Below are 26,274 nucleotides of genomic sequence, written 5' to 3'. Positions count from 1 at the left end.
GCAAAGTTGACATTTGTTCCAACAAGGAGGGGAATCTCTGTGAACCAACAATCTCTGCAGTGCACATACAAATAAGTGCATACTTATAGCCGGACATGGTTTGATGTGGGTGCAAAACCTAACCGCTCTCTAGTGGGTGTGTCCATACAGCACAGCCCTCTTTCATTGCTGACCAGGAACCCCCCCCCCCCCCCGCGATAGGTGAAAAACCGCAAAGTAGTGACACCATATTTATTATTTTACATGTATGTTTACCTTTCTGAATCCTTCCTGCACTGTTATCAACCCACCCTCTCCTGTATTACCTCACACACCTACAAACAGCTTCTAATGCAGTAACAGTAGTGTGTATTTCTTATGCTCTTAAACACTGTCCATGCTACCTGTACTCTTAATCCTAAATTAGTTCTACTGCACATTGATTCTATAATGGAGTACACTATTATATATATATATATATATATATCTTGATTCAGTAATAATAATGATATTTAGTTCACGAGACTAGTAAGAGCAGAGCGGCGCTACTCGCCATTGAAGATACCGCAATGAAAATGTAATGATGACGAGGAAGGCGATGACGAGGAGAGCTGATATAGTGGAAAATCTGCGATATATGAAGGCGTGAATACGACTGTATCGTGGAGGGAGGTTATTACGCTTGAATGTATTTTTAATTTGTGTGTAATTCAGCGGAGCTTTAGAGAGTTACTGTCTGGGATGGACGGATGGATGGATGGATGGGTTTTTTTGTTAGTTTGAAGAGGCTGCAGTGCAGGCTGAAAGGTTCGAGGTTAGAGATGGGGTTTTCGGTGGTAGAGGTAGAGGGGCATCAGGGGGGCTGCAGGACTACCATTGGCATTGCTGAAAGGAGGGCTTCGGGGGGCTGCGGAGGCAAGATAAGGGGTTAGATGTACATTCGGAAGCTGGGAAGGGGGTGGTAGCGCTTCTGCTGGTGTCCTAGACTACAGCTGGCAGAGCTGTGATAACCAGGAAATAGACCTCCTCTGACATACCCCCTCCCCTCTCCCCCTGTACTTGTCACATCTCTGCCTACTTACATGACGGTCTGTTGAAAACAATAGCACTGATTTTCAGTGAGTAGGAAGTGCTGTGCTGTAAGTACCGATTTGTTTGACGGGACAGGAAACTAGAGCCAGAGCAGATCCGGATCCAAGCTAGGTCATCTTGGTACCACCTTTAGTGCGTCTTGTCAGGGGTTGCATGGAGTCTGTTGTTATAATATTCCTAGATCTGTGAAGCCTCATTGACAATGGCAACAGGCCGATTCTAATTCTGATTCTGATATGTTAAAAATATGAAAGCTATAACAACAATATTCCAAAAAATATATAATTCAACAATAAATACTTGATATTCATAGGTATTAATCAGATAAATATACTTGTCTTCTCATTGACACTTATAGTGTAGTTATTGTGATGTTATAGTTGCAGCAAGACCATCTTGAAATATTTTGTCAACAAACAGACACAAAACATGAGACACTAAGCGATGACATTTCCTCGACACTCCAACTTATATGAAATATCTGTGACAGTCTTTGGTCAAAATAGCAAACAGATGCTGCAGGACAGCGTCCCTCTTTTCTGTCTCAAACAGATGGAAACTGTGTGCATGCATGTGAGAAATAACGATTCCAATACTGTAGAGCCCTGTGGTGAAATACTACACAATGGTATAAAGTCCAGTGAAGAGTCAGGTTGTTTTTTTTCATCAGCCTTCATGGGCCATCTTATATGTTTACTCTCGGTGTGTACCTCGATGTTTTTCCACGTATGAGTGTGTGTGTTTGTGTGTGTGTGTTTGAAAGTATCTTGCTGCGTGTGCAGCGGGGGTGAAGCCTCGTATGTTTGGAGTGCGTGCCGTCAATTAGCTGGAATGTTGTGCTACCGCCAATGTTAAGATGGCTGCCAAGCTCTAAGATGGCTGCCAGGATTACACTCCGCCAGTGAGAGACAGAGAAGAGTGAGAGATTCTTCTTGCGAAAAGAGGGGGATGGGGGTGGGGGGGGGGGGGGGTTCTCTCCCGTTTCGGTCTTTCTTCCGACTCTGATCCCTCTCTCCTCCTCTGTTGCTAAGCGGGGCTTCGTAGGCAGCGAGACGGGTCTGTTATTGTTTCTGCGAAATAATCTGTGGCTTAGCGTGGCTGCAAGGCAAGCGCTGCTAGTAGGAGTCAGCGTGCTCCTTTATCGCCGGCAGCCTGAAGATAAACACCTCCTTTCCCTCGCCTGCGAACCGAATGCAATACACTCCAATGGATAGCCAATAACATGAGCACCCGGAACCAGACCTTCAGATTTGATCTCATTGACGGTCGCGAGTGTGAAAGGAAACACAGAGCTGCCCCGGGTGTCCTCTGGATCCATAAATAGACACGCGTGGCATCTTTTTTCCACGGACCTGGGCAAGAATGCATTGAGACCGACGTTCCTCAGCTCTCAAGTTATAAAAACCTCATTTTACAATCTCCGTTTCAGTCGGTAGCGGCTCCGCCGTGCAACGGTTGCCTCTTGTTGCCAAGACTCGGCATGCTGGTGTCTACTCATGCGGACAAAACATGAATGCGTTTATAGACGAGCAACAACAGATGCGTTGTTTGTGTTTGTGTTTTGCACTTTTGACAGTTGACATCCCACGAGGAAGTGTTTTGTCTCCACTTTAATGTTCTCTCCATCAATTCCCTGTGGTCAACCCGAGTGGCGTGGTCAGCCTTTCAGCGAGCTCGCTGTGTTCGTGCATTCATTAGTGTCCACGTGAGGATTAGGGGATTACAGCACGTACGAAACGAAAATTAAGAAAAGAAACAGATTGAGCAAATGTGTGTGTGTGTATAAGGTGCTCTGTTTACTCAGACTAAATCCGTACCAGCAAGAACATATTAAATGGGATTAGAGTGAGTGATATGATTATGTGGCTTCATACTAAATGGCGTAGCAGCACACTGTAAATCATTGCACCTTAAGTCAGGAGGGGCTGAGGAAGATGAAAGAGAACATTCTTAGATTTAAAAAAAACATTTGTGATCACACACACTCTTGAGATGTGGACCATGTGCACACACAGAAAGTTATTCCCTCTCAATCCTTGAATATCAAAGTCTTGGCAGCGACTCACCGGTTGTCGGTACCGTTTGAGCAGGCCTACCGGACCTTAACCTCGTGCCTCTTTCTACTCTCCCCTCCTTATCTGTGCAGAATCTGGACAATCAGACAGCTCTAGCCAACAGGGGGACACAGACATCAAACCACCGCCCAACGGTAGGCACACACACACACACACACTTCTGATTGTTGCACTGCCAAATGAATTTGGGTTTGTTTGTTTATTGATTTTTTTTGGGTGGTTTCTCTGAAGCTTGTGGTTGCATATATGTTTCATCTTCACATCCTTTCCTGCGTAGGGCACCTGAGTTTCCAGGACTGCTTTGTCACCTCGGGGGTGTGGAACGTTGCAGAGTTGGTCAGAGTGTCACAGAGTGAGTATAGTGTAAACGACACGACAACAAGTGACACAAAACAACTCGAAGGACGATTATTTTCCTCTGTTGAAAATCAGCTTGAACTCACTCTGTCTCGTCTTTGCTCCCCGGCAGCTCCTGTAGCCACGGCATCAGGTCCAAACTTCTCACTGGCTGACCTTGACAGCAGCCCCAGCTACTACAACATCAACCAGGTGGCTCTGGGGCGACGCTCGCTGACTTCCCCCCCTTCCACCAGGTATGCTGTCCCATCTATGGTTCCGTACAAGACACCAGTTTACAGGTACATGCACACAATGTGTTCCAGAGGATACACCTGTGACCATTATACAGAACAAACCAGTGCTTTAAGTGGGCCGGTACGCACCGGTACGGAGTTCCGGGACTTCTAAAAATAACCCCTGAGCGTGCCGCACTTCTCTGAGCGCCAGGAACGTACCTTCAGCGTTCCGGTACGCTCCGTTTTAATCCGTCACAAGCTGCGCCTCTGCTTATCATAACCGCACATCAGCTTTCACGGCACCGAGCGCACACTACGTCACATCTTGCCGAGACTTCATTACCCATACTGCCCTGTGCTTTGGGAGAAAAGCGCGCATGCGTCGTTAAATCCGCCCACTGTAAACTGTGTTACCCAAAATTGAAGGAAATACAAAATATTAAAGATCTTTTGTGGTCTGATTGCTGGAGAGGTAAAGTTCAGCAAGCATTGATGTTGCAACCTAACGGGAGAAGATGAGTTTGTGGCAGCGATTCGATCCAGCGATCTTCGAAATGGATTGAGCTATGCGTGCATTCAGAAATGTTTTTTTTTTTTTTTGATTGACTCATGCGAAAGAGAGTACCGGCACCTTTTTTGAGCCACTTAAAGCACTGGATCAAACCATGACCCGAATGACTTGTGGGAGAAGCTGCCACGTGGCAGTAGTAGTGTTACCGCAGCATGTGATTGGTTGTGAGTGTAGGCTGCAGGCTCCATGTGAACTCACTCTGTCATCTGCCAATAGCATATCACTTTCCTGGCAAGTGTAGTATGGCATGTCGATGGTATTTATTTATAGTGCATGCCCAGTAGTGGAATCTGACCCGAACCCTCTTCACATGTGTGTGTGTGTGTTTGTCTCTCTGGAGTTTTTCTTGTTACTTTTTCTTCCTTTGTGTCTTTCTTAACCTGACTCTTCCTCTCTTCTCACCTCCTGTCATCTCCCGTCGCTTCAGGTCAGAGGTGGAGTTGTACGCAAATCTTCCACGGAGGTAGTTATAAACACCTGCAGAGACACAAATTACTGAGAAACAATATAACAGACTTTTCCGCGTGGCCACCTTTTCTTACGGCTTCCTTCCGTTTTTCATTCGTTTGAACTTTTCTCGTGCTCTGTCTGCTCTGCTCCAAGACTTTGCAAAAAAAAAACCTGCATTTTATTTTACTACTTTGCATGTACTGTACATCAAATGTGCCGAGACGGCAGAAGCTCTCGGTATTATTACTATTTATTTATTTTTAATTATGGGAAACTTGTCTGTGACCATGAAAGGGCAAGAAAAAGATATTTGCTGTTATACTGGGTAAGGCGCTGATTCTTTATGTGCTTTCTTTGAAAGTTCTGGAAAGTACATGTTTACCTCAACCCGTACCTTTCTGCAATTTGATGTTTGTATTATTTTTTTTTACCTCGTATCTCTCCCCTTCTATCCTCCAATCATCCTTCAGCTCCACCAAGAGGAAGTCATTAGATGACAGCGAGCTGGAGAGCCCCACAGATGATGTTTTTTACCCTGGACGCTCACCTGCTGCCAGCTCTTCCCAATCCAGTGCATGGCCCAACGACATGGATGCAGGTACCCTGCTGTAACAACTTCACTCTGGGGGTGTGCGTGTCCTTTAAGATCTCCCGCTCCTCCACCCCACCGCATTCCTCATTGTGCTGTATACCAGAGTCTGGGCGTTTCGACACTTCAGGGAAACCCCAACAGCTGAGGCAGCAGCCTCACAATAAAGAAAGGTCATTTATAGAAAAGAAAACATAACGAGTCAATCATATGCAAAATTCTATCAACCAAGTAGCTCCAGACACCCGGAGAATAAATGCCAAGATGCATCAAGGATGAAGTCGCAGCTTACAGCAGCTTGTGTTAAGGCTTTACGTCTGTGTTTCCATTGTTGATCAGTAACTACTGCACTCTCTAATTCAGCCTTGGGCATTGTTATTCTACCTCTTCAGTAATCCTACCTCATCCTTGCAGCAACCCAATAGCTCCAAGAAAACCCCCTCTCTTGCGTACTTCAGTTGAAACCCAAATCTAAAGACGTGATATTTCCTCATCCTCACATTGAATGTCGCTCAAACAATTTACCTTGTGTCAATTTTCAGTCGCATCATGCAACAATGCTCACTCTTAACTCACTCCCTTTCTCTCATTCTCTCTCTCTCTCTCTCATTGTTAACAATGCCCTTCTCCACTTTCAGTGCAGCACCATTTGGCGAGTGTGCAGGAGAGGAAGATTAAACACGAAAACGATGGCGTGCAGTTTCCTTACCATGGTTAGAACAACATTGATTATACTTGCATGTGCATATGCTTTTTTTTTATCAGCCTTCATGGAGCTCAATCATTTTTACATGTGTGTGTATATATACTGTAAGTGTGTGTTTATTTTTGAGATGTACGGATGTCTGTGTAAAGGTCAAAGGCTCCGAGGTATTATTTATCTGATCATTTCAGTGATGTTATGATGAGATTAAATTGAATTTTTAAACTGCGTTTCCTCTGACGGACAGGAGCATAACTTGTTAAGGTTTCCCCAGTTTAGGTTTTCCTGCTTTTGTCGCACAGGCGTCACTCGGGTAACTCTGAGCGCGCCAGCAGTCATATTCATACACTGTGGCCAGTTTTATCTTTCATTTACTCGTATATGCACACACACACACACTCACATGTGTACACTCATACCCCCACCACCCCTGTGCACTGACTTACACACTTGAATTCTCGGAGACATTCACAAATTGAAACACACGCTTATCAGCCTTCCCACCCCTGCAGGTGTTCAGGTGTCTGCCCTGCCTCCATTCCTCTGTCTCTCCATCGCTCCCTTGCTTCAAATCCCCCCCATCAGGACTCTAGTGGATCATAGGTGTTAAACCCTTCCTCCTGCTCCACAGCTCTCCTTTCAACCCTCTCTCCCTGTCTCTCTTTTCTGCCTAATTGAAAATGTGTACAGCAGAAGGGGGGTGGGGCGGGTCAAGGGGAGGGAAAGAAAATATCTGAGGAGAGGAGGAACAGAAAGCAGGCAATTGGAATGGAAAGGTGGGAGGCGAGAGTGGCACAAGAGGAGAGAAGAAGACTTTGGTGTACTCAAATGGTGACGACTAATGAGTGAGAAGTGTTTTCAAGATGCAAAATAGAGGAGCCAAAAGTCCTAGTTATGTTCCGCCCCGGTCTCCTCTCACTCGGGCCCCAGCGACTGCTCTCCGGCTCCCGCTCCACTTAGCTGAAAATGTAATTAAGAAGCTGTTCATCAGAGCCACAACAGAGCCTGCTGCATGCCTTAGCGCACCAGAGCATCACCTCCCATCTTTTTTTCCGTCTCTTTGGCTTTTGCATCACCCCTTTCCCTCCAAGGTGAACCGTACGCAGCCTTGTACAACTCCTAATGAGTTTGGCAAATGTAAGTGCGGCTACGCAAGTCTGAAAAAATGAGGGCGCTCCTGTGATTCTGTCTGTGGCTTAGGGAAAACCTTTTTTAAACAGTAGCTTGCACAAAATTGTGCTTCACATACAAGAGAAAGCAACGCAAGAGGCAAGTGGAGGGATGGGACAGCGAGGAGAGAGCGAGTGGAGCTGATTTTCTAAGGGATGCCACCTGCTACACAGGCTGAGCTCATCTGGGAATTCCTGTCCAGGTGGGGGTGGGGGGGGTATGTAAAAGACCAACACACACAAGCAGACCGAAGGCTCTAAAAAATAGAAAACACTCATAAACAGGTGCCCCTCATTGTGTCTCCCCAGCCCCGTCCCTCCCCTTGACCCCATCCCTAGCCAACAGACACAGATGTATGGACATGGATTTCTCCATATAAATCACAGTCACATTCAGAAACACACATGGTAGTTTTGTGTGATTATATCACACAGCCAATGAAGCACACACACACACACACACGCGCGCGCGCACACACACACACTCATGAAGCATGAACCCAGATGGTGTTCCTGCATGTGTGTAGCCTTGAGATCTATGAGGATGCTGGAGACATCTGCTCCGCAGGGGCTCAGAGAGGGGTGGGTGACGTTAGTGGTGGAAAATGAAACAAACGGGATTTCATATTAGTTCCAAATGATTGTGGAATTTTCCTGAGACACCAGAGACTTGTGGGGGGGGGGGTTGTTTTTATGGTAGTCAGAGTTAAGTGTTACGGGCTTAAAGAGGGATACGGTTGGATATTAGGTTTAAAGCGAAGGGGAGAGGAGAATTCCCTGGTTTAGCTTCCCTTGTTTAACCCTCTAGCCCATCTTTTCCGTGTGTGTGCGTGTGTGTGTGTGTATGTGTATGTCTGCGTGGCTCAGAGGCGCATCTGGTGGCAGGCCTGTTAGTGCACAGAGACAGAAGGGTCATCATGGGAGCGCTTGATTGGTTGCCAGTGAAATTCTAAGGCTTTGCCAAGAAAAGAAACATTGCAGTTGTGGCACTCTAAAATACAGACTCAAACATATCAAGATATACCAAACCATTACTCCATCGCTGAAGTCTTGAAAATTGTCTTTCACATTGACTTTGTGCTGGAACGTCCTATATAAACAGCCAATCTCCCGCCCCTCCGTTTCCTGGCTCCAGATTCATTTTAAAATGAACACACAACTACATTTATGAGACGGGTTAATCTAAAAGGCTCCGTTCCTTACACTTTTAAATCTAAAAAAAAGAAACCCAAATCCAAATGTGTCCTTGCTCTCTCCTCCTGAAGTCTCTGAAAGCTGCTCTTATTTTGAAGTGCTAACTATTGCTGTCAGAAGTGGGATCGGGCTTGTGTTCATGCTTGGAATCTGTCTGACAGAACAATACTCCCCCAGTGGGGGGGGGGGGGTAAAAAAAAGATATATATATATGTGTGTGTGTCTGCTAAAGATATAAATGGTTCACACATATTCACTCCCACCTGCATGAGACTTAACTCTTTCACACAAGGAGGGAAGGTTTTACACGCCCACACACTCCCATAGACTTTTTCACACGTCTCCAGCTGGAGAACTGAGGAGGAATCGTATTTAATGCCTCGTTTGATGCGGAGGGGCCACAAAAATAGACTTTCAAAACAACAGTCTAAAAAAAAGTTTTAAAGCGAGCGCATTATCACATCACTCACTTTGCTAGAAAGATCAGGAGAGAACTTGATACGAAAATAAACGAGTCCCTCGCTTTATCGGCTAATGTGGCAGAAGTGTAAGGAGGCCTTTGTTCTCCTGCGTGCTCGCGCTCTCATTTCAGACGCCGAGCGTGTGAGTGAGTGTGTGTGAGAGAGAGATAATAACCATATTCAACTTGTTATGACATTTCAATTTCATACATGTCGTCAGAGCAGCTCATTGAAAAATAAAACATTTGCTCTCTCGCTCCCTCGCATATTTTCACGTCTCCTACATTCTTCTCGCCTCTCTCGCTCTCTCTCTATCTCTCTCTCTCTTCTTTCCCTCTGTCTCCGCTCTCTTTCCGTCTGCTTGTCTTTCACACTCAGCAGCTGCTGTGTCCATACTGTACAGTGTGTGCTATTTCTGAATGAAGCCTTCTTCTCGTATAGCCAGCCCGTGAGCTCCGATGAAGCCAGACCCGAACTAGCTGACGGCGGCTGGATAATGGCCACGGTCATACACGGAAACAGCCTGCGTTTTAGCACCTGGAAGAGAGAGAGAGAGAGAGAAAGAGAGGAAGAGTTGAGACGGAGCACATGCATTCCGACAGGATTGAGCTTATTATTATAGCTGCAGATGTTTTGGCTCTGAAACAAAGACCATATTCACATTAAGCTATTTTCCCCCTTTTTTGCTTGAAGGTGTGCTCGGGGGGGGGGGGGGGGGCACTCAGCACGAATCATTTGGAATAAAGGAGATGCAGTCCTTTGACTCACTTAACGGCTGAAAGGACAGGTAGCCAATGCACTGCCATCAACCGACGACAAAATTAAATCATCCAATCAGAGGATGCTGCTTTATTTGTCCCTTTCATTAAAAATCGAATTGACATTTTCAGTGTAGCAAGTAAACAAGCAACATTTTCTTAATTAAAACCACGTCTCTCTCTCTTCCTCCCTCCCCCCTCCCCCCCCCCCTCACTTTTTTTTGTTGATCCCATTTTTTAAATTTATTTTATTTTTATTTTTATTTTTTGCCAGGATTGTCCTCGCCTGGTTCACTTAAGAAGCCGGGGAAGTTTGATTTCAACGCCCTGACTTCCCAGACGAGGTCTCCCCGCATGGCGTTCACACACCACCCGCTGCCTGTGCTGGCAGGAGTGAGACCAGGTGAGAGCGCTGCCATGAACCTGACAATCCCAACCACGCCCCCATTTATAATCTGGAAAAAAGAGAGAGAAGGAAAGGGAGTCTCATGTTTGATCATAGATGCCATATTTATGCCTTCAAACTCCTCTGGAAATGACCAAATTCTACAATTGTATGCTTGGAAGTAATGAAAATCCCAAAAGTTCTTGCTGAAAAGCAAAATGGAACTGTAAAACGTTACCATTGCAGCCGCGGAGTTGCATTCTGCCTCCAGAGTTTCACTTGTTCAGTGTTACTACTATCATCATGGCTTGGCATAAATTTCTCTCTCTCTCTTTCAGCCTCTCTCCACCCACCCATCCACCATCTTTATGTGTTTTTATTGTTGTCATTGCATGGTACCATCGCTGCATCCACGCCTTTGTGACTGTCTCGCCGCTTCATGCATCCGTTTTAATGTTTGTTCTTCCATTGAAACTGACAAATGTGCAAGTACGTATCGTGAACTTGACTGTGTGTGCCGAGCTAACAAGTTGAGATATCAACACTTGTTTGTGCAACTGTAAAAAAAAAGAGTGCATATTTTCACCAGATGATGCGCCAACTTCAGAAGATGTGTTTTCTTCCGTTTTCTTGAGTGCATAGAGCAAATGGGTTTTTATTTCAAATGAGCTTCAAAGCATTCGTTGACTGATACATAATTTCAAATCCATGCATTTGCACAAATATGGGACGCAGCGTATAAAACTGTTCAATGATGAAACTTAATACTCAGTGTTTCCAAAGTCTTGTTTCACAATCACAAAGGACAAGATGTCCTCATATGAGCTTTTTTTTTTTTTTTAGTCCTCAAGGATAACCGACATTTTCTCTTCATCTCCAGTAGGAGAACTCCCAAAGTCTCCAGGATCTCAAGTATGCCAACAAGTCCCTGTAGGCTGGTCTCACTTTTCAAAGGGGAAAAACAAAAAACATGTCCTCTCTTTATCTCTCCCTGTCATTCCATTTATCTCCCAATAGGATTGTTTGGACCGCAGCCAAAACCAGACCATTGTAAAGGTCATTTGGACTCGATGCCCTTCCCTGCTGAAATGTATTGATGTTTATTTATGGCGCACCCAGCATTTTATTCAGAAAATAGATTCTAGGGCGGAGCTGACATCGACACATCGTCACGTTTTCTACTTGCTTGCTCCATTACGTTAAGTTAATTTTGAATTTGAATTCATTTCTAAGTGCTCGCGGGCTAGATGGCGGGCTAAAAGGTTTTCTTGTAACAGAGAAGCTGTAATAAGGCGGCGTTTTGAGATCGTGCATGTCTGCATTCGCACACGGATGCACATGCACACTATATGCACGCGTAGATTTACACTCGCGGAGGACCCTCTGTTCTACAGTGGCTGCCATCCAAATGGAATGTCCCTGAGAGGCCTTGGTTCTATAAAGAGAGCGGAGGATGATGGGAGGGAGAAACAGAGATGAGCGTGAAAAGAGAAATGGGGTAGCGAGAGGGAAGAAGCAGTAAGCACTCATGACTTGCCTTGAATGGACTGTTAGCGGTTAGCGCTCATTGTGTAGGTCTAGTGCGTATGGGGTGTTCAGGGGTAAGGGCTGTATGGTTAATGTCCTGCTTTTGGCTCGGGACTGGAGTGGAGAGCTGCCAGATTGTCTGTTGTCTGATTACGCCAGTCTGGAGAGTCCGCCATTATGATAGTGATTAAACACACACGCACAACATGCATGTGCAAACACACACACACACACACACACTCACTAATATGCATACAAAGACAAGGCTTTCATACATAGAGTCTAAATTAGCACGTAAAACCCTGGATACGGGCACAAGCACTGGTAATATTCATACGTGTACAAAAACACAAACCCAGACACGAAGATGTACGGTATACTGAAACAGAAGCAATGAACGTATACTGACGTACTTTGTGAATAAACACAAGAGATGGGAGGTGACAGACACAATCACAGATGCTTGTTCGCCAGGCTCCCCTCACCTAGCAGCTTGCCTTTTAAGTTTGGTAAGCCAAAGTGCCAAAGCTGCAGAAGCTCAGTAGAGGACAGACAGTGGAGCAGTGTGTGTGTGTGTGTGTGTGTGTGTGAGAGTGTGGTTGGCTGGCTGGCTAATGTCTATGGGAGGCATTTTGTGGTCGGTTGGAAGTGGAGGGGAGATTCTCCCTCAAGCTTCAAACTACTGGGCAGAACCACACAGCCGGGATATGCTGCTGATTGATTACACATCACCGACAAGCAATAAAACCAAAGTGGAAAGTGTGTGTGGCACATTCATAACCCAGTGGTTTGGTGTGTGTGTGTGTGTGTGTGCGTGTTGGTGTCTGTGTCTGTGTGTGAGGGAGAACTGAAAGGAAGCAGAAGGCAGAAAATAATGTCAAATACTCGAGAGTTTTGAGGACTGCAGGAAAGTGCACCGATTTGCACCGTGATGCCAGGCTTACCAGAGGTACACAGAAATCCTGTGGGCTGATTTTATTTTATTTTTTTAACGAATGGAACCACATGTTTCCCAATAGGCGGGGATAACGTCAATCATTTGTGACCAGAGAAAATCCGGTCTGTAAACACAGCTATTTTATGTTTGATGGCAATAGAAATCCAAAGCTGCAACTTTTAATGGAAACTCTGTTGGTGCTGAGATCAAATATATCCGTGTCTTGCATGCTGATGGAACGCACATCATAATGTGCAGTGTTGTTTAACGTGTCGTGCAGAAAAGCAATCAGACTTACACTATTTCTCCTTCTTTTGGTCTCACCTCTGTCTTCTACTGACATTATTTTTCCTCCTATCACTGCCCCCCCCCCCCCCCCCACTTCTACTTTTCTCTTCAGGGAGTCCTCGTGCCTCAGCCTCAGCCTTGCACTTCCCCTCTTCCTCTATCATCCAGCAATCCAGCCCATACTTCACCCACCCGACTATACGCTACCATCACCACCAGGATCCACTTAAGGAATTTGTGCAATTTGTGTGCACCGACAGCCCAGGACAGCCCAGCGCACAGGTAAGTGGTCCAAAGACGGCCGGACGCCCTGCACTGAAAACTGACTTACAGGTTTGGCAATGCATGTCAGGTCAGACCTGGCAATAGAGCAATCTTAATACCAAACCCCAATTGACTCATGCTCTGTTTGAAGGAGGAAGAAAATAGGAAAGGTCCTGTAAGGCCGACGGTTTCAAGGCAGCTGAGACTGGCAACATGCAGTGGATTTATTATAGGTTTAGGCAATACTTGGGAGAGGGTGTGTAGTCTAGATTAAGTGTTTGAAGCATTGTGGATCCACCGAAGCTAAAGCTGTCTTATTTAACAGCTGTTCGTTTTAAGTGAACGTTCCCAGCGTGCATTCGTATCCATATGAATAAATAAAACACATTTCCTGATTCCAATTTCAGGTGATTGCGGAGGAGATTAGACAAATAGTAGCGGTTCTTGATGCGGAAGTATACCAAGGGGGAAGATGACTGGGGTAAAGGAACGTTTCTGAGGTTTCATGAAGCTAACGCCTCAATGCAGACTATATTAGGAGTTGCAGAGATTAGCGGCGTGATGAGAGGACCCAGCTGGGAGAGTGTCACCGTTTGGTTTAGCTCAAAGCACCCGGCTTCTGACTCCTGGAACGGTACCGGCAACTCTTCCAGAGAGGCTTTCATCATCAACATTGACCATGCAGAGTATTTCTCCTCCGGTGCTGGTGCAGCTTCCCTGCACGCTCAATGTTGCCTGAAGCAGCATTAAACGTCGCGAAAGCTCTGAGCACTTAGACCAGTTGGTCAAATCGGCAGGACGTTCCAGCGTTCCAGCACCGAATTTTTTTTCTTTTTGTGTAAAGCCCCTGGAGCCTGCACAGCTGCAGCCCAAACGCACAACTCCGATTCAGGTGTTTTGCTGCAAGGCCTGATGGCTGAAAAAGGCATTATTCAGTAGCATCAGTGGAGAGATAACCCCACACACACACTCATACAGCCGACTGTGGACTGGCAGTAAAGTGACATTTCAGAATGAGTTCAGCATGCATGCACTACAGTACAGGGTGCTAGTAGTAAACCTCTACTGGAAACTTGGCCTTGTGATCAACTTTAAAACCACTCTCAATCCACTTTATCTTTTATTCTTTATTCTTTATTCTTTATTTATTCTTTATTTTAGTCTCGAATGATAACAATGTTCTTGAAATTGCACACTTCCAGACACAGACACCCTCTCTTCATGACTGATTTTCTCTCTTTTTTTTATGTATCGTTACATTGCATAATAAATCATTCTTAATTTGGACAACTTCATTTTAGTTTTTTTGTTGACGAAGTTCTTAATTTTTCAGCTTTAGATTTTTCTCCCTATTTTTGACCAGACTGTTATTTTTTTGTTTTTGTTTTTGTTTGTTCGTTTTTACCTTTCGTTTTTTTCTGTGTACATTTGTGAGTTTCTGATCTTTTTTTTTTGTCCCATTATGTGAGCAGTTGTGAATGTGTGGTTGTTCTTAAGACTGTCTTTGTGGAGATTATTGGCATTTGTCTACCTGTATATGAGTGTCTTAGTCTTACGCGGCCTGTGTGTGTGTGTGTGTGTGTGGGCGCATGCGTGCTTGCGTGTGTGTGTGTATCTGCCTCCCTGTGCACTGTACTATTCTTCGGGTGTGTCCTGCTCACCCTGTCTGTATGGTCCGTCTGCAGCCTAATGGAGGTGGCCAGAGCAAAATGCCGGGCTCCTTCCTGCTGCCCCCGCCACCCCCGGTGGCACGCCCTGTGCCCCTCCCCATGCCCGACTCTAAAATCATCAGCACGCCCACTGACAGCGGACTCAGCTCACCCGCATCTCCGTGTAAGTCACCCCCAATTCCCCGTCCCCACCCCCCACAAACGGCCATTACTGCCCCAGTTTGCACCCAGAATGTCCCTAGAGGCTAGTTGAAACTAATTTTAGGCTCCAATAACTTGATTGGCCGTGAACTGGCAGATCATTCAGTTCTCTTTTTAAAGCAATAGAAAATGAAGCTCGTTTGGCTGGAACAGAAATATCCCCGTACTTCTAACACCTTCTCGATCAAGTGAACAACTCCGGCACAGGTCTCGCCCTTTTAGAATGGCCTCTGCTATAGTTGTTCATAGCTGACCGTGTGCACTCAGCTGCCTCAGGGGCTTCACTCTAGTTTTCATCACGTCGTGTACTGTACTGTCCTGTACTGTACTAGCAAGATCCAATTCTGCCGAGGTAGAAGCCACGCCTTTGCCAAACCAGAGATCCCCTTTCAAGCTCCTCTGTAGCTCTAAAGTCTTCTTTCCATCTCATTGTCTCAGCAAACCTCCTCAGCCTCTTTACGACACTTTCTTTTTCCTCTGAAGCTCTTTATTCTCACGTTACTACTCTGGTGTCTGGTTCCTGCAAACACTACAAGAGGCAGTGCATTCTTTCTCCCTTCGTTTTTATGTTGTTGTTTCTTTTTTTTAAGAAGAGCAGACCAGCGCAGGATCCGATGCACATTGCCTTTGTTTACTGCAGACTTTGCATGTATGTCTATCTCTCAGAACATCAATACAAACTACCCTCTATTCTCACGTCTTTTTTTTTTTTTGCTTTATTCTTTTAATTATTTGCTATATTCTTGTATCTTCCCTACTTTGTTTCTCCCCCACCTTTCATATCTCTCTTTTTTCCTTTTGAAGGGAACAAAATTAGGGCAGTTGGCGTGGACTCCAAAAAAAAGCATCATGCCTCACTTTACCCACCCGACCCTCTCCACTTTCACACAAATCTCACAACAATTTAATGTTGGGAACCACAAAACCATGGAAGTTCGAGTAAAAGAAGAATCCAGTCTGTCTTAACGTTAAGGATAATATCGAATAATTAAAAACTGTCCATGTGGAGCTACACTGGAGGAAAGGGCGAGAGGAGTGTCATCAGAGAGCGGTTGATTTCACCCAGGGTGGTGCGGTGCGGTGGGAGAGTCGGGCCACGGGAGAGGCACACCATGAAGGGGGCACTGGACGGAGCAACCGGGGCACCTTGTCCTTCTTGTGTTTTTGTTTTTCTCCTCCTCCTGTCCTATCAACTTTTCCTTCCCTCCCTCTACCAAGTCTGTCAGATCAACATGTCGCTTTATTTCTATTTGAACAGAAATAAATATCATCCTCTCCAACTCTTTTTTTCATTCCAGTGACTTCTAGTAAAATCTGTTTTTTTTTTTTAACTCCTTCCACTTTAATCGGGATATTGTGATTGCAGTCATATAAACAGGCATAAATATTGAACATGCTCGCCTTCACCCATGCATTAACCCCAGCCCTGTGACCCCCCCCCCCCCACACACACACATCCCCATCCCCTCAACCTCAATTGAGTCATGCAGAGTACAGGAGTCCACTGAGCACAACTGCCCTAAATTTGATCCTGTGGAGTCACTGAATGGTGTCACTTTGGAGGCAAGAGGCTCCTCTGATCCTATTAAATGTAAGTGGAGGATTGGTTTCCACTGATGATGAATATAGTTCCTCCACTGGACACCCTATTATTAAATCCACAGTGAATCCTCAGTGGGTTTTCTCGGATCATGGTGGCTTTTTACTGAAACCCGGGGCTGCTGAGGAGCGTCTGTGACGCACAGCACAAACACATGTTAATACTTCCAAGGCGTACGTCCCCTTGTTAAAAGCAGATTGCGTGTCTAACACACCTGATAAACGCGCCATGGGCCCAATGGGGGGGGGCGTCGGTATCCCTGACCCTTACTGTCGCTTCCCAGTAACTCATTTAGGAGTGAGTATTCATCATTGTCTGAGCATTAGAGTAATACAACCCCCCCCCCAAAAAAAAAAAAAAATTAAAACTGACAATGAAAATGAGCACATCCCACACTATTATGAGCTCGGTGTGTATATGTGTTTGTAAAAGCATGTACACACTCTCTTTCTGTTTGTAGCATACTCCACGCCAGGCTCCACAGCTCCCAACCGGTTTGTCGGCATCGGAACACGGGACAACTTTCTGAATATCCCCCAGCAGACCCAGGTACCCCGCCAACCCCCCCCCCCGTCATTTAATTAACATTCACCCATCCACCTCCCCCCCCCTTTCTCCTCCATCTCTGTTTTTTTTTAATGCATTTTTCTTCCCTGTGCTTTATTACCTGCTTGCAAGCCGTACTCTGCGCAGCGCTGCATGCCGACGATATTGTACAGCGCTCCGTTACCTGTAGGCGCCGTCTGGCTGAAAGGGGACGAGCGTGTCGTCCAAAGCTCCAAACCAAAGGCTCTGCTACTGAGCCGTTACAAGGCTGCTGTATTGCACTTCCAACAGCAGTGCCAGTGCAGATCAACAGTTTGAACACTTTGTCACTATCAGAGTAGATGTTGACTGTTGACGTTTTAGCATTTCATAGCACGTTTAAGCCACTTTGTGCCTCAAAAATTAAATAATAAGCTTTAACGAAAATTTAAATGGATTTGCAGTTGCTGTTAGAAACAGGGACGTGAGACGTATCAAACCAGAAACAGATTCGAGTGCATGAACAATGAGTGGCCTTCCATGCTTTAGTGAACACAACGTGATGTGTTTGAAAACCCTCGAAGAACTCAGCGGTTTAGGTTGTTTTATCAAACTTACAGCATTAACCAACGATAAACTTCAAACCTTAATTTACAAATAAAAATCTGGCTTATCCAACTGCTGCGGTGAAAATGTGCTTTCCAGCCCTTGGTTTTGGACACGCTGGCCCATTTAGGTGAATGGAAAGGTGCGTCCACACTTCTGACCGGTACTGTGTGCGGTATATAATGTAATTGACGACATGAAGCAAATATGCAACATTGGCAAGATATTGTGCGTAAATTGTTTGGAAAACTTCCCCCGCCCACACCGACACAAACTGTTATTCATATATCAAGGCCCTCAGTTTCAGTATTGGTTTACAGCGTCTGCGCCGCTGCGTTTTCCCACAGTGGATGAAGGTAGTGCCAGTTAGTTTCAGCTCCAGCAGCGTTGATTTATCTCCGCCCAGGCCCACAGTGTGTGTCAGAGCAGCGTGTGAGGCCAGCAGCGAACTACGTTGTGGTTTTAGCTTTGGCTGCACTCTGCCACGGGGCTGCAGCGTCTTGGGCCTCCTCCATCACCAACACAACTTTTCTCATTAGGGGCTAACCGCACCTGCCTGCAGCCAACTCGGCTCTCCTGTCCTCCCCACACATGGAAACAATCTGCATTCCTCCTCGGCAAAGCTCTGCTCGACTGCTCGCCCACCCGCCGCCGATCATGCATCAGCAGCCCTTTCTCCCTCTCCTTCTCGCTGCCCCTCTTCTGCGGCTCTCTCTCGAGAGTATTGTTGAGCGCCCCACCTGCACCGCTCTCCACACAGATGCAGCCCTGGCACGGCAGGGATCTCTGCCCCCCATCCAAACTGTGTTAGCACGTATTCATTTATGCATGCACCACCCCCCCCCCCCCCCCCCCCACACACACACACGCACGGCCTTTTCCCTCTATGTATGCCAAAACTCTTGTTCCTCATTTTCTCTCCCCAAAAAAAACAAAACAAAAAAAACCAAGGCTTTTACAACAGCTTACATCTGTTCCAAATGCTTGTTAACTCCTGCTATGGCTTATCAAATATTATTGAATTACGTCCACTTAGAACATTTCTGTTGGGTTTACGGCACAAACACACACACACACACACAGCATGACCCAAGGCGCTGGTCTCAACTGCTCCGAGTTAGCTGAGCCTAGTAGGTCAGTAAAAAGCCCAGCCAGACTGCGGTCTCTGCCTGTCCTGCTGTTCTCCAGCATATGGAGCGGTTCTGACAACGGCCCTGCCAGCCCACCTCACCTCCTGCTCGCCAACTAGGCAAGACAGAAGGAGTGAGTTTCGCTTCTGGCGGAACAAGAAGCTGCGAAAAGCTGGTTTGAGGAGCTCTCTGGTGGTGAGACTTCAGCCATGCAGGAGGAGAGTGGGAGATAGTAGGATTTGCCGGAGGGGGGGGGGGGGGGGGCGCAGAGAAAAAAAGAGAGCAATGGAGTTAGTCGAAGCTCGCTGCACTCCACAGTCACGTCCCGGCTGTCTGGTTGCCCACAGCAACGAGACATGATGTCATAGGCAGTTGAACTTGGACTTGATTTGGGGGGGGGGGGGTTAGAGAGAGGGGGTCACTTTCCACTGCCAAGAGGGAGAGCCAGATAGGGAAAGAGAGGGAGAGGAAAACAGAAGGAGGTTAAAGGAAGTCAGAGCCAGGAAGAGGAGCTATTTACAAACAAATAAGCATGGGCAGGAAGCAGGGAGACAGAACGATGATGAACTGAGGATGAAGGAGAATTGAAACTCCCACTGGGATGGGGGCAACAGAATTCACTGTCAAAGGTGGGGTGATTCGCAACTCCTAGGCAGAGGCCTGTGGAATCTCAGACGCAGGCGGAACAGATCGCCCTGTGCCGAAGCGTACACCCTGCGCTCTTATCAAGCTGAGGAACTGGATCCCTTTGCCCTCAATAGCTTTACGGTGTCGACTGAGCCCACTCAGCCCAGGGACGCATCAGGAGGATCGCTTTTCACATAGACTGGTGGGGCACGACAGAGTACCCGTAGTTCAGGCCTGCATTTGGGCCATTCTAAGCCGGTAGAAAAAATGCTCCAATCATGTTTTATTATCACTCTAAAATGACACCACTGTTTTCAACGGGCCAGTCCTCTTAACAACAGCAAAATGGAGAAGGCGATTTTTCAGCTCTATTTGAGCTTCGACGGTACTGCAAATTATAACAGGAATAGGTATTAGTTGGCCACCTAGTGGATACAATTGGTTCCCAACTCTTGTCAATACAGGGGGTTGTCAGATAGCGGCCACAATTGGTTCCGAGGGTTTTTTTCATAAGCCCGAGTTAAATTGCTGTAGGTATATTATGCTGCATCATGATTCTGCATATGAAGAGTAGAAAGAGACAATTTCCTTCAGACCGCAGAAACTGTCGTACACTCAATTCGCTCGCTCGCTTTCCGGTATGTCGTAAACAGACAACAGAGCAGTGCGGTCGTAAAGTCGCATAGGTCGTAAGGCGACGACCCCTATATGGGAAAAAAACGGGAACCTCAACTCAGCCACATAGTACATTGTTGTTTGTTTTCCAAGGACGAAAAAGGAAGAATTATCCTAGAATTTGTGTTAAAAAAATGTAAAGGTTTTCTGAAAAAGTGTTGGCAGATATGTTTCCTCTCCTCATAATGAGTCACATTAAACTTAAAGATTAAACCAGTGATTTACACTATGCTTTAAAGTTTATACATTAAGATGATTTTGGGGTTCAGACCTTGTTATTATTCTAGCTTATTTATTCATACCAACATTTGTGTATCTGTCAGTGATGTCCTGTGTGTGTGTGCGTGTGTGTGTGTGTGTACTTACTTACATATTTGCTTGTGTATTTATTAATTTGTCTGCACATTTGTTTGTTCATTATATTGCAGACTGTAACTGTTTAAATTGTTGTTTGCATACTAATTTTTTTCTTTGTCTCCTCCACAGTCCTGGTTCCTCTGACAAGGCCTCTCTGAACCAAGAGTGAAAATTGTCTCACGAAAATTTGAAATTTTGAGAAAAGCAAAACAAAAAAAAACATTGTCACTGATTGAGAACAGACTGCTGATATCAAAAGGTCTTTTTCTCTCACTATTCAAAGTACATGAATGCACCCCCCCCCCCCCTCCCCCCCACGAGGATTTGTAGTCCAGCATAGTTTGAACAGGAGTGTTCATCCCCCTTCGTGCGGAAGGCTTCAATGAGATTGAATGGACAGACTCAGAATGCAAGGAGGAGGAAGAAACGGTAGATAAGGAACTGTCTCACATACACCACGAAAGAAAGGAAGAAAGGAAACACAACATGGCAACCTGACAAATGACCAATCATGCATTTTTTTTCTTTTCTTTTTTTTCTTTTTTTTTTCTTTCTTTTTTGTTTGTTTGTTGTCTCCTCAATGAAACTCCATACATTGGCCAGGAGATCCCCCCCCAAAAAAGAACAAGTAGCGGCAAATGAGGAAGCCAGACGTGAAAGTTAAAAAGACTGGCATCTAAATTACATCCTTCTATATCATTTTATTTTCCCCATGTAATTTTGATTACCCCTACCAAAATAAATTAACGAATAAAACACAAAAGTAGCCCCCTAACCCACAGTTCACTGCGCTGCCCAGGGTCCATCTGTGCATGCCTGCGTGTCGCCACACTCTAACTCTTCATTCGCTCAGCCCTGAACCTCTTTATTTCTGATTGGCCAATTATGGTGACATCATCTGATGGTGTTACATTTATGCACTAAGTGGCTAGTCTTTGTTTACCTGTCAAAGTATCAGGGCACCCCTGCAAGCGGGAGTAATGATAGCCATGAGGCAAGTGCAAGCGAGGGATACACGACAGACAGTCATAACACTAACTACATGTGCTTGCTCGTCCCCTCACCTATGCACTATAAATTTTTTAATAAGGGATGAACAGTATTGCACATCAGTGGTTGAAAGAGCGAATAGAGTCAAAGCTGGCTGCTACTGCAGGCTTGTGGCTGCATTATCATTGAAGCTAAGGCCCCAGAACACGTAGCACACACGGGCACATTCTCACACTCAACGCACACGTGCACACGCTTGCATGTAGCCCATGCAGACCATGCAGAATAGGCTGTCACACGACCACTCATATCATCTCATTGTTATTCATAAACACACACAAAAAATGGTGTTTACATTAACACCATCAGCTTCATATTAGCTGTCATTTTGTTTGTTGGTGTTTTCTTGCAGTTTCTGGCCAGATTTGGTTTCAGTTTTATTTCGCTTTCAGTTCTCCCTCAAACACACACACAGACACACACACATTTAAAATGCAAACCAGCTCACACCTGATCGAAACACATCAACAAATAAAGGGAAGCCTTTATATTTGGTTCTCCAAACTGCCTTTGTTAATGGTTTTTCATTCACTTGAGATTTGTCTTTTTAATTTGGGATATTTTTGTCACGCAAATGAAATTGCTCTCGGCATTGTCTTCATCACGACACAATCAAACAAGAGTCGACCTCAAAAAATAACTGGACTGCCTAGCTGTTGGTTCTTTTTTGCAGGGATAGTAAACAGGCCTAAGGGCCATGTTCTTAGCCTCTCTAGTGACATTAGCTCTATGTACTAAAACCATATATCAAGACTGTAACAATATATGAAAGTGCCTCTGTATTCCCTTCATGCAATTAGGAATAAACTTGACTTCAGGTTCTCGTCCCACATATAAGCTGAAGCTACAGGGAATGGTAGCGGTGGTGCGTGTGGAAACCATTGGCCTAGGACAGATCTTTATAGAGCACATTTTGTAAAGACAGAGAGAGATCTAATACATATATATTTATGATATATGCTCCTTTTTAACTTTTACTACATGAGCTGGTTGGCAGTCTAGTTATTTTCTGAACTCTCACCCACGACCCCGTCTCAGTAACACCTTTCCAGTACGGATCAAACGACACACACACACACACACACACCACCGCCATCTGCAGTGCAGCATAATAATACCTAGATAAACATGTCAAAAATCAACAGTAGGTTTGAAGAAAAAGAAAAAAAGTGTTTGTTTTTTGATGGAAAGTATTATTATTGAAAAATATGTGTCGATTGAGCCACGTGCAATGCATTGGGTAGATCATTGTGTTTGTCTGTTAGAGATTTTTAAGAAAGCAAAGAGAAAAGAGAAAAAAAAAAAAAGTATTTGTTTCAAGTCCATAAGCTCCGGGACTCTAAACTAGAGGGCCATGAAAAATCCTAGTCTTTGTAAGTTGGGGGCATTTGTTTTGACTACCTTTGTCTCTCTTTTTTTTTTTATGTTTTATATGTCATCAGTTGTTTATAAAAATGTGGGAGGGCTGAAGGAAAAAAAAAATCTACACAACTTGAGAAAAACATTATCTCTGTCATTGGATGAAAACTGGTGCTTTTACACTATAAAGTACATTCAAAACTATTGTAAATGATCAAAAACAACAGGCGATTTAGGACGCAGCATTATTCCTCTCTATTTTTATTCTTCTTCTATTTGTACTCAGTGAGGGGGGGGGGGTTCCGACTCCTAAAGGTTGTGACACAAAAGGCCTTTTGGTTCAACCTTTTGAAAATAATTCACCTTTACTGTCTACCCCCGGAATCTCTTCACATAGCATCCCCACGCACTGCCTGAGACGCACCAGCAAAAAGAAGCCTCGCCATTTAACACGTACCTTTCACCACATTTACATGAGAATAGGACAAAGATGCATCGCATCCAGAAAACCTCTGTTACCGTGGCGAAATCACCTTGTTTCTGACTCTCAGTCTGGATAAGAATCAGCAGGTCTTGTTAGACCTTCTGTCTCAGTGAGTGTCAGGAGTACGAGAACGGAGCCTGTTTATGAAACAAACCGAAAGAAGAGCCTCTCCCCTGTCCCTCCGCCTCCTCTGTAAATGACTCTTATAGTGCTTGTGCTGTAGTGTAGTTTCCCAGCAGTAAAAGGTTGTCCCTTAAAAGTGCCTTTTGTTCACAGACTCCATTTTGTAATCCATAGTGCCCCTACTTTTTTTTTATTTATTTTTTCAAAAAAAAAAGATTGAGGTAGCAGGTTGCTCCTGAGTGCATCAAGAAGGCCAAAGGTCAACGCCTATCCAACGCTCAGAGACAACTTTCTTTTCCCCTGGCCTCTAAATGAATCCCCCCCCACCCCCATACTGCTATATTCTAACTGATGTGAATTAGTTATTTTCTTTTTATTGATAAAAGATTACAAAAATGTTTTGAAAAGGCAAAAAAAAATTGTTTGGGCTCTTGCTTTTTTTTTCTCCCCCCCCCCCTCTGTCTCCACTGTCTGTTTTCTCTTAGACACTGGAGTAGTCTGTAACTGTGTGTCCGTCACTCTCCGTCTATCTCGCTCGCTCTCTCTCTCCACTGTTTGGAGGGTGAAAAAAATAGCAGAAAAACTTGTGTCTGAGCGGAATGCAGTTAGCTCCCGTTATTCTTGTCTGTATGCTTCACATTGTATTACCATACCCATCTTCTTTGGCTTCTCCATTCAACAGCTAATGTAAGTGAACAAATTACACTGAAGGGCTTTTGGGGGTGTCCTTGGGTGGGGGTAGGAGAGGAGGATAAGGGTTCAGGGGATTGGGTGGAAGAGGTTGTTGGAAAGGGGCTGCTTTGAATAAGATAAGACTTTTCCCTTTTGTTTTAGCTATTTATTTTTGGCTTTTTATTTTTTATTTTTTATTCCTTCTCCCCCTTTTGCATCATTTTCATTAGAAATTATTTTTGCTGTCAGGGTATGCTGTCGTTTCGGCTTTCTTTGAGGATGCCTTGGACTGTAAATGAATGCTACAAGCACCTTATTAGCTGCCTTGCTCTGCACAAGATTGAAGGGGGGGGGGTTGCATTTCCAGAACATATCACACATTTATTCAGACCAATTGCTTAAAGTATTATTGTTCATATAGGGGGTGTCACACAGTGAAACCCTCAACAGTATTAGCCATTTAAAACACACCAATCCGACAGATTTAAAAGCCAGCATGAAGCAGATTTTTGAGATTTCAGAGAAGTCCCTCCATTTGTAATTCTCCTCTGACCACCTCATGCTGGACTGTTTCTTTGTCCTGTTCTTTATTTTGTTTTTAATCTTCTTAAGCATGTATGGTTATTGCCGTAATTAGGCCCCCTTTCTCCCAGCTCTTTATGCCTCTGTCCACACACAGTGCAACGCCACTTATTTTTGAGAACACCCCCAGAGCTCTAGGTGAAATGCATGTGTTAATTACAGTTTCTTTTCCATAATGAGAAAAACACAGTTTGAGAAGAGCAGCACCTGATTGAATAAAAAGGATGTTCTTGACTGTACCATTTTGCTGGTTTGCGTCTTTTTTTTACTATAGACTGATATCACCATGAAATCCTTTTTCCTGCTGCAATTTATATACTGATGATATATTGTAGTAAAGCACAGCATTAGCATTGCTAAAAGCAGAGACAAGTGTTTAAACTTGTTTTGCGTTTACATATGGAAACTCTTTGAAAAGTAAAAAAAAAAAACCTGGATCCAACTTTGCATAAAGATAAGTAAATAAAACATTTATAAAAACCTAAGCAATGTAATTGTACATTTGTTTGTGTTCCCAGTAAATGGGTTAAACCAAAATTCAGCTTTGGCTGTAATTCCATCAAATTTGGGCAGCTCACGCGAGATAGTTTTGAATAGAGAATTTAACACTGAAGCCGCATCAGTGGAGACAATATGATTTTAGGTACCAAATAAAACGCTAAGTGCCACCGTGTAGGATTTAGTGACATCTAATGGTTTCAGATAGCATCCAACTGTACTTCTGACCAGTGGTGTCCACTGAAAACAGGAAAAGCCTGCTATGTAGCACCACTTTGGACTGCTGTAGAAACATAATAGTGCAACGTGGCCGACACAGTGGAAGAAGACTTTCTCCCTCTGTAAGCATCATTGCAATGCAATTTTTATGAATAAAATATTGATGATTTAAAAAATAGATTTTTTCTTTGCATCAAACTATTTCCAACAACTCTAAGTTCTTTTAAATAAAATATTTGTTTGCCACTTCTTTTGGGTCAAAAAAGATCACGGGGACACGTACACACAAACTATTTATGTTTTTGTCCCCTAAAATGTACCCACTCTCCGACCTCGAGAAGACAACCTAAGGTAGCGCATACAGCTTTATATATATATATACTGTATATTCATTCACTTGTATTAGATGTTTACATTTTTACATAAATATTTCAAATCATATAAATACAGTATACATATTTTGGAAATTTCATATATTTGAATACATGGATTTTATGCTTGTGGCTATTTCATTAATTTTTTTAGAAGTCCCTCTGATCTCAATCATACAGACGAGAAACATAAGCCCACCTTCCAAACCATATTAATGAAATCAACAGATATATAGCCACAAGCATTAAAACCATGTATTCACAAATAGGAAATGTCATAAATATTTATAATATATATTTAAATTATATGGAATTATTTATAAAATGTTAATATCTAGTGCAAGTGAAGGAATAAAAAAATAGATGAAAATAACCAAATATGTGCAAAAATGAGCAGAGAAATGCTATGTCAGGACACGGTTTTGATAAGTAATTTAAGATAATGATAAATAATCTGTTTTATCATACCGTAATAATCCTATAGAAAGCTCAAACTGTGCAATCTTGC

At 44.3% G+C, this 26,274-nt stretch overlaps 1 protein-coding gene across 2 annotated transcripts in view; it reads left to right on the top strand.

The window, feature by feature from the left end:
• Positions 1-21,687, top strand: part of LOC137907156 (nuclear factor 1 X-type-like) — a 57,095-nt gene extending 35,408 nt beyond the window's left edge. Inside the window, exons 2-12 of one of the 2 annotated variants that reach the window (XM_068751470.1) lie at positions 3,218-3,280; positions 3,424-3,498; positions 3,616-3,739; positions 4,720-4,755; positions 5,213-5,340; positions 5,970-6,044; positions 9,891-10,019; positions 12,866-13,035; positions 14,703-14,850; positions 16,949-17,037; positions 20,538-21,687. In XM_068751470.1, coding sequence (XP_068607571.1) covers positions 3,218-3,280; positions 3,424-3,498; positions 3,616-3,739; positions 4,720-4,755; positions 5,213-5,340; positions 5,970-6,044; positions 9,891-10,019; positions 12,866-13,035; positions 14,703-14,850; positions 16,949-17,037; positions 20,538-20,552 — 1,052 coding nt within the window. In that variant the 3' untranslated portion in view covers positions 20,553-21,687. Of the gene's footprint in view, positions 1-3,217; positions 3,281-3,423; positions 3,499-3,615; positions 3,740-4,719; positions 4,756-5,212; positions 5,341-5,969; positions 6,045-9,890; positions 10,020-12,865; positions 13,036-14,702; positions 14,851-16,948; positions 17,105-20,537 lie in introns of those variants that run through there. The other variant, XM_068751469.1, reaches the window with a different exon arrangement.
• The last annotated feature ends 4,587 nt before the right edge of the window (positions 21,688-26,274 follow it).

Source organism: Brachionichthys hirsutus, chromosome 17 (genome assembly GCF_040956055.1).
Source record: "Brachionichthys hirsutus isolate HB-005 chromosome 17, CSIRO-AGI_Bhir_v1, whole genome shotgun sequence".
Lineage (NCBI taxonomy): Eukaryota > Metazoa > Chordata > Actinopteri > Lophiiformes > Brachionichthyidae > Brachionichthys > Brachionichthys hirsutus.
Note: the sequence above shows the minus strand (reverse complement) of the source record. Positions and strands in the feature narration are given on the sequence as shown.